Below are 15468 nucleotides of genomic sequence, written 5' to 3' on the forward strand. Positions count from 1 at the left end.
AGGCACTGACAGAGGCTTTTAGGAGACGACATCCAGACGACATCCAGACCTAGGTTTTCTGTAGAACACCACCAACTCGTTATCGAGGGAAACCGTGGTAGAAGCAGGAAAAACTGTGCCATTAGATACGGGCGAAACCAAAACAGAACAACAGGACACCAGATTTTTCACGGAAGCCGAGCAACACGCGTTCTGTTACACGAGTCGAGGATACGTAATGGGCTTTGATGCACAGGAAGTAAAGGAAAAGCTGTGCTTTGTCATCAAGTCCTCCGTCTGAAGCCACTGCTTCCGGCTGTCCCCGAGACCACTGCAAAGAAGTGGAACGTGAGCTTCGTTTCTGGGGCCACGAAGTCACAGCTGGCACTGACCCCTGGGACGGGCAGTCATCTCCACTTGGGAGCAGTGACTTCCTTCTTCCGAAGGTTTCCTGGGGTGCAAAGTGGACTCAGGGCTCCAACACGGTCACCTGTGGAACCACGAGACCCAGCACAGCGGAGGCAGGGGCAGGCCACAAGGAGCCCTCGGGAGCAGCAGCCCTGGGCCAAGGGAAGACGGGCTCTTCCGGCTGAGTCTTTGGTGAAAACTGCTGGTCTGGGACGGTTGATCTCCAGAGGACCTAGCGTCTCTTTTAAAATGTAGTAACTACTCTGACTTTACCTTCTGTGTCGCTAGTAGTTTATTGAGCTTTGTATGTTTGGACAGTTTCATAGGGCTTAGGAATTTCAAGGACAAGAAACATGAACTTTGATCTCCCATGTGAAGTGGTAGTGCTGTGCCTTTCCCCCCCACAGATCATGCTTTAATTCTTTCTTTTCTGTAGAAACCAACAGTTTTCCATTTATGTCAATGCTAAATCCAAAGTCACTTCAGAGTTTGTTTTCCACCATGTGGGAATCGCATTCTTAATTTCCTTAGAAGTTCTGACTTATAACGAAACGTTCAAGTATTACAGCAATATTTAAAACCACAAACGTGTTAACCACCTAGCGGATCAGCTGTCAAAACACGTGCTATGACTAGTGAAAATGTAACCTTAATTCTTACAGTTCTCTCACCAGAGTAAGTAAAAGTAAGTAACGCGCCAGCTAGTTAACCGTAGACCTAGAAGTAACAACCTGTCGCTCGGACAGCAAAAGCCCAGTGTTAAAAACCCAGTGTTACTGACAAAGACTGCCGTTTCTGTCCTGTAGAATGGCTTGTCCTAGCAGCAGATGAATGCGCTAAGCACAAAGCATCACAAAGCACAAAGCAGAGAGACACTACCATGCTGCATCCAGAAACACCTTTAAGTTGCCTTTCCTCGTTGTAGAGGGTGTCCAGGCAGGTGAGAAGCGTGTCCCGGCTCTGGTGGGTGCCAGGACGTGCCACAGAAGTGCTCTGCTGGGGGGAGCATTCAGGCCTTAGCAAGAGAGGGTGCCCTGGAGGACCGTCGTCTTGTGATTTAACAGCTCACGAAGATCCAGGAGGAATGAATTCTGTTCCTTCCGTGGATTGTTTATTCCTCCTCATGCTTAAACATCATTTAAGCCATCCTTTCACTAAGATCTCTAATCTGTTTTCAGTCTTCGCAGAATAAGCCAGTTATGAAATAGGGCTTGATTTAACTAAAGGATATTTTTCCAAAACATACTACAAAAGCACTGTCATGTTTATGAAATTAAAATGCCTTCTAGTCTGAACCTGGGGCGGCAGGAATGGTACTCACAGGCCGACACCGAGGCCTGCCCACCTCCCCTCCCGCCCCCAAAAGGCCATAAGCCTTGGAGCGGCGGCTGACTGGTGAGGCGAGCCCAGGGCACAGCGGAGAGGCCAGTGGCGGGCGGAGGGCCTAGAGCTGCCGCGGGAAGCTCCCGGCAGGGGCCAGCGTGGGAGACACCAGACAGACCAGCAGCACGTCAGACCCGGGGGTGTAAGCTATTTGCTTTGCTCATTTCAAGCAGAAATCAGGAAATTCCGTAACGATCCGTCTTTACCGAAAGGTAAACTGGTGAGAGGAGACTGGTGACCATCAGTCAAGTGTGTTCCCAGCCCTGTGGGATCACCTCCAGGGCTCGGTCCACTGACCAGGGACCTCTGGACACTTCCGAGCAGCTACCACACTAAAACAACACTAAGAAGGCTTCGTATACTGCTCTTTTTACGAGAGGCTACTTTGAAATAATGACTTTCTTTCCAGTTTGTTTCACGTAAGCAGTGTGTACACTACTGTATAGTAATCATTAGCTTTATTATCTTGTAAACCAGGCTCCTCTGAAGAGACTTTGGTGAGATGAACGTGAGGTAAAAATTTCATTCGGCAAAAAGTGCAATATGTGTGGTACTTTATTTTTTATGTTCTTTTTTTAATCCAGGGGTATTAGTCTCTGCTTTGGGAAAAATGCACTAGTTCTGCAATTTCCAGTTGGGCAAGTGTGTCTCTAGTATTGTGCTGGTCCCTGTAAGGCAAGTAGAGTGCGTTACCACGACAGAAGGGCAGGCGGGCTCGTGCCAAGTCCCTGGGGAGCTACGCTGACCCTAGGGCAGAAGGCTTTCAACAGCCCCCCGTTTCCATTATCCAGTCAGAGACACACATCTGGGGCCCCGGGGGGAGGACCAGGACATGGCGCTGAAGGAAAGTTCTGGCAGGGACAAAACCCCCTCCCTTCCACATCAAACTTTGTTCCCAGGAAGGAGGAAGTCGACTCCCTCTCTTGCTCATAAATAAAGACCTGCCAGGCGCCCGTTTCCTGAGGCCCTCCGGTGCGCGGGGTCTGCCCCCCCCCCCCCGAGAGGGAGGGCCTCCCCCCGACCCGCTGCCCACTATCATTAGCACCGGAGAAGGGGCGCGCTTGGAGTTGGCAGGAGGGGGGATGCTCTGCTAGGAAGTGCTGGGGTGGGGGGGCGCTCCGGCGGCTCAGGAGTGCGGCCCGTGCGGGTTCCCTGAGGGAACTGGCGGCTCTGGGTGACGGAAGGCTGTCAGAGGTCAAACCTAAGCACCCTTTTGGTTTAAAGGAAATTCATCCTTCAGATCTCTTTTCCACATTCCTCCTCCAGCCATGAGACCGAGGGTACTCTGACCGCTCTGGTCCCGGGGGCAGTTGTGGTCTCCCCGTGCGGGGAGCTTACCTTGGCCGCGTCTGTACCCCTGAACCGGGCTTGCCTCTACTGTCTCCTCGGAAACCACCCGAGCCGCTCGCTCTCTGTGTGCCTAGACATCAAAGGGACAAACTGGAGAACAGGTAGTAAGTTGGAGTCACTGCATAGGCAGGGGTCTTTGATCGCTGTGCGGCTTCTGGAAATTTTAACAGAACTTTCAGAGTGGTGTGTGGAAGACAAGAGCAGCACCGTCTGCCTCTGTGTCAAAACAGGACAAAGTCTTTAAATGTATGTGTCCCCTCTGACAAGTTCAGTTGTAGGGTCCCGCCTGCCTGGGGGCCCCAGGGGCGGGGGGGTCACTAACCACAGAGCCCCCCTCTGGGCCAGCTGCCGCAGCACGGGGCACCTCCTCCTGCAGACTGGGGGCGGGGGGTGCGGCCGACCGCTCCCGGCCCCCGCCAGCCTGCCGGTCTGCAAGGAGCAAAGGCTTGTATTTGTACGTCCACCACCGAACATTTCACACGGAGATTGTGTGAAATGAGCCGGACACCTCCAGTCCTCACTTCTTACAGCGGAGGCCACCAGAGCTCGAGGGAGGCTAGGGGAGCCGGCAGGGCGCGCAGGGCCCGTGCGGGCGGAGCTGGGGCCGGCCCCGGGGCTCCTGGCTTCTCCCTGGCTGCTCTTTCCCCTCCGCGGCAGCGTCGGACTCGCCACGAGCCAACAGCGATCTAAAAGCCCCCACCTCAGTTAAGCACTGGGTAGATGTGACCGTCCCCACAACCGTATTCTCCCCTTGGCAGCTGCCTGGCTCTGGGGCAGGTGCCCCCCAGGCGGCCGCGCAAGAACAGGCTCGAGAGACACGGAGCCCACGGCCCGCCCTGCCTGCAGGTCCGGCCGACCACAGCAGCGGCGGCTCCCGGCAGAGCGCGGACTTCTCCCGCTCGCACAACTCGGCGACTTCCTAGCGGAGCCCGCGCTGGAAGGACACACCCTTCCTGACGCCGGAGGGCCGGCCGGCAGGGCTTTGGCTCCGCGCTGCAGGCCCGCAGACCGAGCCGCGAAAGGAAGCCCTCAAAGAAGAATCGGGAAGGGAGCCTCGGCTGCAGAAGGGGCATAACATTTCTCTCCAGACAAGGTCCATCAAATAGGAGTGAAATTAGACACTTTCAGAGAGAAAACAATGAACATACTTTGAATACTCTGTCTTCTCAGAGGCAAAGTGGGTGGGTAGAGGGGCGCAGGAGAAATAGAAGCACAAAAGAACATCGTGGAGAAACGGGACCCCAGACTGGAATTCTGGTCCGCGAGCAAGTGGAGCGAACTCAGACCCGCCGCGGGCTGTGTGGGGCCCACCTGGTTCGAGATCTGCTCAGTCAAGGAAATCCAAGTGGCCATGCCTTCCCACTACTGATGCTGAAAGATCCCCGCCTCCACCAAAATCTCTGGAGGGAAAAGCAGAAGTTTTGCTTCTCTTTGGGGACTGCAATTTAAGAAATAAAAGTGATCAAGGTATTTGCACTTTGTAGAAAGGGCAAGATTATTTGCTTATTTCTGAAAGGAGGAGGGTGGCCTTTGCTGGATGTTTGGTTTGTGGAAGTTACTTTTGACAAAAATCTGATTGTAGTTATTTTTTTCCGTGTGTTTTTTTTTTTTTAATTACTAAGAATGGTGAGTTCGATAGCTTTTGGTATTTTGAGTGCAAATCATAATAGTTCCAATGTAAAAAAAAAAATCAAAATGGACCCTGTCCCTCAATGTTAGAAAATTACCTAAAATGCAGTTTAATAAATGATCTTTGTTACCAAGTGGTAATTTACATGGGGTAATGTTCTGCAAGGAAAATGTACTGTTTTTATGTTTTCAACCTAAAATTCAATTAAAATAAAAACAACTTGTTTTCTAAGAGCCCGGGTGATATGAATGTCAGACAGAGGAGACAGGGCCTTTACCTCATCTGGCTGCGAGTGGAATTTTTAAAGTATGGAAGGTGGCTATGTCCCCTGAGTTCTGGTGCTCATTTCAGGCTCCAAAAAGCCAGTGGATAATATGTTCTCATTGACGTCAGCAGGGTAAATAATACCTTGCCTGAGATCGCCCGAGTACATGTTAGCCCTGCACAACACGGACGGAGGCCCAGCCAGCCACAGCTTGCACACGCACAAGGCGCGGGCCAGGCGCTGCCTGCTGCCCCTGGATTCCCGAGCCCCTCGTCCGCCCGGCGAAGGCCTCTGTTGCGGGAAGAGGGGAGGCAGGCGCCTCGGGGTCCCCACGTTCAAGCCAGCTGCAGAGCAAGCAGTGGAACTGGGGGCCAGCAAGACACCGCTCCTTACTCATAACGGCATATCCCGAGGGCCCGTGGAAGGCTCAGCCCTACCCCAGCGGCCCCCTCCCAGGGCTGGGCACCTGCTCAGTGCCCTCGGGCGCCGGAGAATCCATGAGGCGTTCGAGGCCACTCGCAGACGTTCAGACTTACCCTAGCGCCAGACCCTGAGTGAAAGGGCAGAATTAAATCCTACTTTCTGGCAGCAAGTTCAACTGAGATCTGGTTTCAATCAAACCATTCCGGGTGAGCCCACGCTACAGAACTGAGACCGCTCCTAGACAGGGATCATCTGCTGGTGCAGGGGGCGGTCAAGGGCAGGAGGAGAGCAGAGCCCTCTGCACTGACTTGCACTGCCCAGCACCACACACAGGTGCTCCATCCTGCCCGCAGAAGACTGGTACTTTCTTGGGTGACCCAAGAACTTAACTGAGTTTCAGTTGCCTCTCAAGGAAAATGCTCAATTTCAGTAATGATGTTTTACAAACTTTTCCCTTTCCCACCAAATTTCTCCATCATTTTTGTGTTGCCAAAAACAACCCCAGGATACAGGCTAAAATACCAGACCTGCCAGCAGAGCCTGGCCAAAGCTAGCCAGTCGGGCCCCTGACCTACATTCCCCAGCACATCCTTCCCTTCTGTGGCCTTTGTGCGCCAGACTTGGCCCAGGGGGCCAGGGAGAGCTCAGCCCCAGACACCAGGCATCCACTGGGCCAAGCAGGGCCCAGGACTTGCCCACACATCCAGAGGGACACACTGTCCACAGCCAAGTCAACAGCCAGCCTCCATCGTTGCCGGGGTAGGTCCTGTCCAGGCGCAGCACGCCCTGCACCCCAAGTCTCTGCTCCTGGCCCCCTGCTCCTTCTCGAAGGGAGAATCCACTCACCCTTCCATCAGGGAGGCTTTGCAAGTTTGAATCAGTTTCTCCTTGCTCCCCAAAGATGAGGAAGGAATATGGGGCCCAAGATGCTGAGAGTGGGCCAGACTGAGAATGGTGACCCTCAGAAGTCAGTCCGTTACCATGCCAGGGCCACCCGCATAACTGGGAAAGGGACACAGCTGAATGGAGACGAGCCCCTGAAGCCTCTCCCAGAAGCATGCCATGCAGAGGACCCTGAGCTCACGGCCTCCAGTGATTCTTCAGTGGGAGACCCAAGAACTGCCCTCTAGTCACCAGAGAAACCCGAATGTGTAGCAGGACACCCGAGCCAGCAGAGGGCCAAAGGGCAAGCAGGCAGCTGGAGGAGGCCCCGGCAACACAAGGGTCTGGCCAGGAGGACGGGGCCCAGCTTGCCCAGCCTGCCCTCTGGAGCAGCCACCCTGGTCCAAAAGGCCCTCCAGGCAGAATGGGGCCTACCCATTCCCCGCCAGGGACAGTGTGGGGGGCATCAAAGCACATCTGACCGTCCTGGGCCCTGGCCCCACTCCCAGCCCTGCCATTAACCTGAGCACATCCCGGCAAAGGCTCATCGTCCCCAGCACTAACTTGGGAACACACCCCGGCAGACTTCACTCCCAGGTTCACTGTGAGGTGCAAGGGCAGCCTGGTCTAGCCCTGCCCTCCAAGCAGAAAGCCCCAAGAAGAGTCCCAGCTCCCCTCGACAGCCCATCACACAATCTCAGCTCTGCCTGCCTTGCTTTCACTTAACTCCCGACCACCTCATCACAACTCAGAATGTGGCTGTGAGACACCCAGGAAGTCTCTGCACAGGGTCATGGCTGGCCACCCTATCCTGAGCACCTGCTCCAGGTTGAGAATCCAGAACTTTGCCCTGGATTCCTTCATCCTCGGTCATGAGTTCTGGGCGGCACCAGCCATGGGTAACGCCGACGGAAGAGCATCCACGAGAAGCCACATGCCACCCAGAAGGGGGCTTCTGTCACCAACCTCCAACTTTCAGGTCAAGCTTCTGCACAAAGGGTTGGAAGGCCTGGGAATCTTTCTCAGTTCCCAAAGCCCCACAATGGAGATGGTGCCAAGAGGCAGCCAGAGCCTGACGGCACGGCTCCAACTGGCCTCCCTGGGCTCCAATCCCTGCTGGCCGTCCTCAGACAGCACCTGGGGCTCCTGCAGCCTTTCGGGGCCTCTTCCCTCCAGGTAGCCAGAGCCAAGCTCCTTAAATGGCCCCTGAGGCCAACTTACTCTCAGTGGCAGGGAAGGGGTTGGGGGGGGCAAGGACGAGACAAGGTTCCTCACCCAGGAAGCTGGGCCCCCCAGAGCGGAGACTCCGGAGTGTGTGCCCGGGAGGGGCTGGTGGGAACCACCTGTCAGCACCAAGTGCTACCTGGGAGCCCAGAGGACAGACGCCCGAAGCACAGGCCAGAGAGCCTGAGGGGCCCGAATGACCCGGAGTTCAGGGAAAATAAGGAGAACTGGAAAAAACAGAAAAAGAAACCAGGATGGAAGCAGCAATGAGCACAGGAGAGGAGACTCCGCGTGGGCCAGTGTCCGTGCAGGAGGGACGGCCGGACGGGGGCGAGGAGCCGGGAGGATTCGGGGCGGCGCCTGCGACCATTATTTATGGAGGCTTCAGTTGATTTTAGTCTCCAAACCCGGGCTCTCGGGGAGACTGAATGTCCCTCACAGCTGCTCCTTCCTGCAATAACAAGACTGACATCACTGTTGTCAGGGAAATGGTGTTTTGATTAAAATCATGTGACAGCCACTTTGTGATTCAATAAACAAATCCTCTGTTAACCCTCACCTGACAGAGGCCCTGCCGCAGCTCTGTCATCAGAGGGAAACCGCAGACCGTCCAGGAGGGCGGCCTTGCCACGGGGTTCGAGTGGCTGAGGGGACCAGGGGTTGGCAGGGAGCACGGGGGCAGCCACACTGCTCCCTGGCAGGTCCCCAGGGCGGGGCGGGGGGGTGGGCGCATGCGACTCTGAGAACACAGACTGCTCGGCAGGCTCCTGGGGCCCAGGCAGGTGCCCTTCAGCAGAAGAACAAGCCCTCACCTCAGGGCTGTTCTCTCCTGGACCGAGTGGCAGCCCAAGCCCCAGGATGTCCAATGGCTCCCGCAGGGCCCCAAGACTGATGTGGGGGGGGGGGGGGGGGAGGGGGGGGGGGGGGGGGGGGGTGTCGGGGGGGGGGGGGGCCAAGGACAGTTCCAGCCTGTTGTCGGCCCTTCAGGCAGACGGGCAAGTTCAAACCACCGAGTTCAAACCACAGACAGCGAGTGAGGGGTTAAGAATGATTTCTGGTTTGCATTGGATGACTTCCTGGATCACTCACTTGGCTGCCGCCCCTGACACGCAGGGCTCTGCCTGGCAACACTCAATTCCCTTCCATCTCACCCTCGGGGCATTTTCCTTCCGTGACACAAAGGCAGGGAAGGCTCCCGAGTCACAGGGCAAGGGATTGCTCTGGGTTAAAGGATCTGCAGCCTCAGAGGCCTAGCACTACCGGGAGACCGCCAAGTAGGCAGAAGAGGATTGTGGGGAGGGGGGTTCACAACCACCTGGGCACCAGCACCTCCCACCAGGGTAGCGAACACTGAGGGAGATGCCACCAAGTGACAAGTGTCTGCACTCGGTTAGCTAGCCCAGGGCTTGAGGACTGGCCATTAGGACTATCTGCACTCCTTATAGCCATCCGGGGACTGCCTGCAGAGCCAAGCAAGTCTGCCACGGACAGGTCGCCTCAGCTGTCCCACACTCAGGCCAGAGGCGGATGGTGCACTTTGCGACTTGGCTAGTTGACCCCGAATTTGTAGGAAAACACCTCACACCTTTCCTCCCAAGCAAGGCTGTGGTTAGGCCTAAAAATACGTAACTCTCAATTCTTGCTCCTCCATGGAGGTGTCTTTCCCAAGGCCATGTTGTGAAACACAAGGGCTGACAGCTCAGCCTGTCACCCAGCCCTCCCCACGGCGCAGCCCCTGCTGGGACAGACGGTGACAGCCCAGACCTGACAGGCTGGCGGCTCAGGCCCGGGGCTGAGAGACTGTAGTCCCGCCAGAAAGGAGGATGTTCTCAAATGAAGGACCACAGTTTGGGGCCTGGACAACAGGAAAAAGTTCTCATGGCCCCAGTTCACAAGAAATGAAGGGAAAGCCATGGAGCTTTAGCAGGCAGGCAAGCTTTCCAATGTTCAAAGCTTCACCAAGCAGACCTACTTGAGAAGATATGAGAATGCCAGTGTCTGCCAAGTCAACGAAATGCAGCCTGACATCCCCACACGGCAGCTGAGGGCCTCGGCGCTGCTTTTCTGGGTGGAGCGCACCCAACACGGGTCTGAACTGCGCGGAGCCATTATAAGCAGACTTTTCCCGTAGATACAGTACTGTATCTCTTACGACTTTCTTAATACGTGTTCTTCTGTAGAAACACAGCACAGGATACACACACCAGATAAAATACGTTTGCCTGTTCATGTCGGTGAGGCCTCTGATCGACAAGCCACCAGTAGTTCAGTTTGGGGGAGTCAGAAGTTCTATGCTGATGTTCAACTGTGTCAGGGCAGGAGGGTGGCCAATGCCCCTAACCCCTGTGTTGTTCAGAAGTCAACTGTAAGCCACAGACCACCCTCTAACGGCCCCAGGGCTGTGGCCAGCACCAGCCTCGATTAACAAACGAATACTTTCAAGTTCAAAACTTTTTGCACACCTTCTCCAGAGTGGCATCAAATGGGGCTTCGGACCCTTACACGGTCAAAGTGACAGAAATGGTTTGGCCTGGAATGGACAGTTGTAACAAGTGAGAATGGTCTATGGTCTCTGAGGTACATGGAAACAACCTGTTTTTGTAAGTGACTCCTCACCAATCACCCCGCCCTGTGGGAGCCTTGCCGTCTCTGACAGAGTTAGAGGAACCACTTCCCGGCCTCACCTGCCAGCGCACCAGGCCACAGTGACCACTCTCCACCCGTGCCTCAGCCCAAGAGAGAGGAGGATCCAGGTGTCAGGGGCACTTACCTTCCCGGTGTCCTCTCCAGGCCCTCTGGGTCTCAGGAAGTGGTTCTTGTCAGCCCCAGGAGCGCTGGGCTCCTCATTGTCCTTCACAGGAAAATCTAGCTTCGTCAGCCTTTGGGCCACCGCTAGAGATACAGACAGCAGTATGGTAACGTCCCCTGACCAGCCCACCTGTGCTTCCCAGCCGGGACGCCCCCAGTTGCTCCAGCACTGCGATGGGGGAGCACAGGAACCTATAAGCATGTGGGTCCCTGGGCAAAAAAAGCTGGCTCACCCCAGAACCTTCCTGAAGGTGCCTTTCCTTCAAGCACCATGGGAAGTGCCCCCGCACTGGGCCTTACGGTGCCAACTGGGTACTCCCCCACATCTTGGTCACTGCCTGCCCCAACAAGGAAGAAAGGCCTGGCTCCTTCCAGAACTGGTAACAGTAGTTTCAGAGAACCTAGAGAAAGAAACAACTTGGCTTTTCTACCCAATGAGTAATTAAACTCTTCATCCTCCAGATTTCCTCTGAACCGAACATCAGGTCATTTCCTGGAAACAGCAGGTTCGCAGAGGCAACGGGAAAGAGTGAAACCACTGCACGTGCAAGGACTGGAGACACTGAGTGGCCAGGAAAGAGGGGCAAGGATGTAGGTGGAGGCAGGGAGGCACATCAGGGACCAGCACAGAGCCAAAGACCACCACTTCGTCACAGAAGTGAGGACACAGCTCCCTCCCCGTCCAGGTGTCTAAGTAGAGGAGATAAAGGAGGCTCCGAGAGCAGAGCACTGGGAAGAAAATCCTGTGTCAGGGGAATCTAAGTAAAAGGCAAGAAGGCAGGACAAGCACCCGGTGAGTTCAGCTGCCCCACCCTTCACCCCTGGGGGGGACACAATCCACATGATTTCTGCAGGAAAGCACCAGATTTTCCACTCTGTGGAAACACAGGGACTGACACACACAACGGCACCGAGACAGCACTGCCGTACCTTCAGCCCTGGCTGGGGAATGACCCGTCAGTTTCCCCTGAAGGCCTAGACAGGGATCTCGGATGCTTGGGTAAGACGGCTCGGGGGTCCGGCGCCCACGCTGAGTCAAGACAGGCTGTCCCGCAAAGACCCTGGGGCCTTGCATCCCAGTGGCCACACTGTGGCATTTCCGTGAGCTGAGGGCTATTACTTAAACAAGCCCTCATTAAAAACCACACGTTAGTCAACCTGTTTGTTCTTAGGAAACAGGACACATCTTCAGGTTCCTATCTTCTTGGCAACAGAGAGAAAAAAGATCTGGTCTCTTAAACCTGGGAAAGGTCAACTGCACACAAAACGTAGAAACACTGCGGTGAATTCCATGGTTGAGGAGACATCTTTATTGGGCTCAGCTTGCTACATGTGTCTCTGCTTCACTTTCCTCATCAACCAATGGACACCAAAGGCAGAGGAAGACAACCTGTGGCAATGTACATCCCAGGTCACCATGCAAATCCCAACGCAACTGTAACTGGAGAGGGGGGCTGGGGAAGGACGACCCAAAGCTTATTTAAGAGTTGCAAAATTCTTCTACTGTGCCAGGGGAGGATGAGCTGTGGTATGGTACCTGAATGACTTGTTCCTCGCACGCAACACATCAAAGTACAGATTTTAGAGATTCATTAAACACATTTTTATTGAGCACCTACTATGTACACCAGACACTGATCTAGGTGCTGGCAATACAGCAGACGACAGAACAGACAAAAATCCCTGCCCCTGTGGAGCTCCTGGAGTGGACACGCTAGTGAAATCTAGATAGGAAAACCGATCCATGGTTAATATGGCCAGTATGGGCCAAACAATTCCCCTGAGTAACAAATGGATTCCCTATTGCTTAAAACAGAAAAAGTCAATGGAAGTCCCTAAGGTGTTACCCAAAAAGAAAGAGCCTGCTTCGCTCCCAGGCCCATGCCTGAGAAAGCCAGGGCTCCTGTCTCCTCTTTATCACTGTTTTAGAGGGAGAGGCCAACACTTAGGGCTCCCCAGGGAGTACATTTTGAAGTCTAAAGGACATTTAAAAGTCCATCCCAAAGCCAATGGGATTTCCAACCAAAGAGTAAAGCAACAGTTGTGCAAGTTTGTTTCAAGAATCAAGACAAAGTCTCTCAAACATGCAATTCACTGGAGTGGAACATAACCTGGAGATCAGAAGAAACAAAAAGAACCACAAAACTAAAATTAAAATGTTTACAGCAGAACAGTTTAAGATATTAAAACGAGAATGTAGGAAAGTTTTTCGTGTAGGAATACATTTTATCCTTGGCCCAAAAAGTAATCAAATACGATACTTCCTATAAGGTAGGCTGGTAGCTTCAAATGCCGGCAGACGATGTCAAATTTAAAAGGTCTGTTTCTCTAAGGTAAGACAAACCTGGAAGCATCTGGTCAAACTTGGTTTCGTGTAATGATTTCAGGTACGAAGGTTTACAGCGGTCTGCCCAACTTCATGAAGCAGCAGGGTTCACTGGCTCACTGAATGCAAGAACCAATTCAGAAACCAAAACGGAAGCAACAAGGAAACCACACAGCAATACACGAGCAGCAAAAAATAAGCTACAATAAAACCTCAATTAAAATTCATTAGGACAAGGTGAGTTTGGTTCGGTGAAAAATGTACTTAAATCTAAAAAGAATTTTTATATTCTCCATGAAATACATACGTATATATCTCACAGATAAAGAGTAAAACGAATATATCTAAAAAAAGGTGTGGCCTACAACGATCCCCATGGAAGGTATTTACTAAAACTGAAGAGTGATCAGTAATGGGCATGTCAATTGGAAAAAGGGTGCTTTTTTTAAAGAGAGCTTTTAAAATTACTTCACTAGTTCAGATACAATAGGCTTCCTGACATACTATCAACTGTCTCTACCAAACCCTTCAGCTTAACTCATTCTCTTAAATTCCGGGAGGAATTAATGAGGTTTTACCATAGAAAAACAAACACTGCAAAGGCTGAGCGTCCAGCGTCAGCCATCCCGAGATGCCAGTGCTGGAGCTACAGCAGCAAAAGGACCAAACAGCAAGAGGCAGGAAGCAGAGAGCCAGACCCAGAGCAAGAAATCCTCACAACACCCACCAGCGGTTTCCCTCCTCACCAGCAACAGTGAACGGCGATCTTAAAGGGAAGCAGTAAAAGCACTACTTATCAGGGAGGCACAACATTTTCTGTTTCTTGGGGACAGAGGGAGGGAGCCAGGTGTCTGGACGCAGCCGCAGTGCAGAGCCCCCAACATCCGGGGGGCTCCAACAGCACACGGGACCGGCGAGATGCATCTGTACTCCAGGTTTCCGAATGACATGATTACAGTGAAAAATCAAGCAAATAAAAACCGAAACAACCAATACATAAACCCTGAGCTTCCACACTCTTCTTCCATGAGAGATGCTGACACAGACCATCGTTATCCAGGAAAATGCAGCTTTCCATACAGTTACATCTCCAAAGGCCTCCCAAACAGGTTTATAAAGTAAGTTATTCTAACCCATGTACATTTAACTTTGGAATGATGGACAGACACACAGATATATGTAAACATCAAGAGAATCACTCCACTTCCTGTCTGGGTCCAAACCCATCCAGGCTCGGTTGGGAACAGTAAGGGGCCAGGGCCCGATACAACAGTGAGATGCAGGAGCCCACATGGTGCCGGAAAAATCAGCAGGAGACAATCAAGAAATGACTGTACCAAGTGTCAGGAACTGGTCACCAACAGTAAGAATGCTTTAAATACAATTATCCCAATAAAGACGAGTAAAAAACAATCCCATTTCATCTTTAGAAAGAATCAAGTCACTGAAATTTGATCTCTTGAAGTTGTTGCCATCTGCTTGGATGAGGTCTTGAAGGTTTTCCACTTTTTCTCCACCCAGTTTAAGAACACATTGACTAGAAATCTGTGATAAGAATTTAGTAAAGTCTTTTCCCTCCTGTTCCTCATTATGCCAACGCAAGCACTGGAAAATTCCAAACAAAATCAAGTTAGTGGTACAGAAAGTTCATGAGCTATCTGTGTGAATATTAAGTATGACAACAATGATGCAAAAGCATGAAACTGTGAACTTCTCACTGTGGTCAGTTTCTTTGCTCTGCCAGGCTCATTCAGTTAAACTTTAAAAACTGACTGAAATCCAAACAACAAACTGTCCTTACCCATGAGAAACCTATTCCTATCTAGCCCTAGACCTGGGACTCAGAAACTGGACTGCTCCATGGTGGGCCAAGAAGGTTCCCCCACAGAAGGGTATGGAGTCCCGGCAGCCCGTTGCCCCCGCTCCCATACACACATGGCCTGCCCGCTTCCCTCACTCACACTCCACTAACCAGGGCAAGACAGAAAACACAAGGACCCACCACTTATAGCTTCCTGTGCGAAGTATTTGACGTCCATGTCCTCGTCTTGACCTAACTTCTGTAGCACTGGCTTCACCTCCTCCTGCAGAGCACTAGAACCCAACAGTATTGTCTGTGAAAAGCAGTCCTCTGGGCTAGAGAAATGCTTTAGGGTGTACATGTTCTATGGTAACTTGTCAAGTTTAAAATTTAAAAAATCATAAATGCTTATACAAGATACCTGACAATTACCCATAGTAATTTCTAACCCTCCAGAGAACTCGCTCCGGACAACGGTCTACACGTACAGAACTTTGACACAAAACGGCAGAGTCACACCCTCAGAAATAGTCGTCAAATTACTACTTCCTTTACACCAACCCCTACCTTAGGTCAAGTGAAAATCACTAGACTTAGGTTATGCTCTTACTCCCCACTATTAGGTGAACACTTAAGTCCTACATCTTAAACAAGACTAATACCAAAATCTTACTCAGTATCTAGAATTGGTCCAATTTTCTGAAGAGATTTGGCCACATTGAAACGGACATTCGCTACTTGGTCTCCTGCCATTTTCAGTACGATGGGCAGCATCTGCTTAGTGGTGATTTCCTGACCGCAGGCTTCAGACAGCGCCTTGAGAAAGAATTGATAGAATGTTTAAAACTTTCAGGTTTGTTTCATTTTCTAAAAGGTTTCTTTGAGAGAGAGAGAAAGCACACACGCCAAGAGCACACGTTGGGTGAGGGGCAGAGGAAGAGAGAGAATCGCAAGCAGATTCTGTGCTAAGCCCAGAGCCTGACGCAAGG

The 15468-nt window shown here is 52.3% G+C and overlaps 1 protein-coding gene across 1 annotated transcript in view; it reads right to left on the bottom strand.

The window, feature by feature from the left end:
• Positions 1 to 2970: 2970 nt before the first annotated feature.
• The window catches only part of PPP2R1B (protein phosphatase 2 scaffold subunit Abeta), a 32682-nt gene continuing 20184 nt past the window's right edge, over positions 2971 to 15468 (bottom strand). The window contains 5 exon segments of the mRNA XM_032838416.1: positions 2971 to 3138; positions 3140 to 3190; positions 10315 to 10436; positions 14681 to 14772; positions 15153 to 15295. Coding sequence (XP_032694307.1) covers positions 3007 to 3138; positions 3140 to 3190; positions 10315 to 10436; positions 14681 to 14772; positions 15153 to 15295 — 540 coding nt within the window. The 3' untranslated portion in view covers positions 2971 to 3006.

Source organism: Lontra canadensis, unplaced genomic scaffold, assembly GCF_010015895.1.
Source record: "Lontra canadensis isolate GAN:19392208 unplaced genomic scaffold, GSC_riverotter_1.0 scaffold104, whole genome shotgun sequence".
NCBI lineage: Eukaryota > Metazoa > Chordata > Mammalia > Carnivora > Mustelidae > Lontra > Lontra canadensis.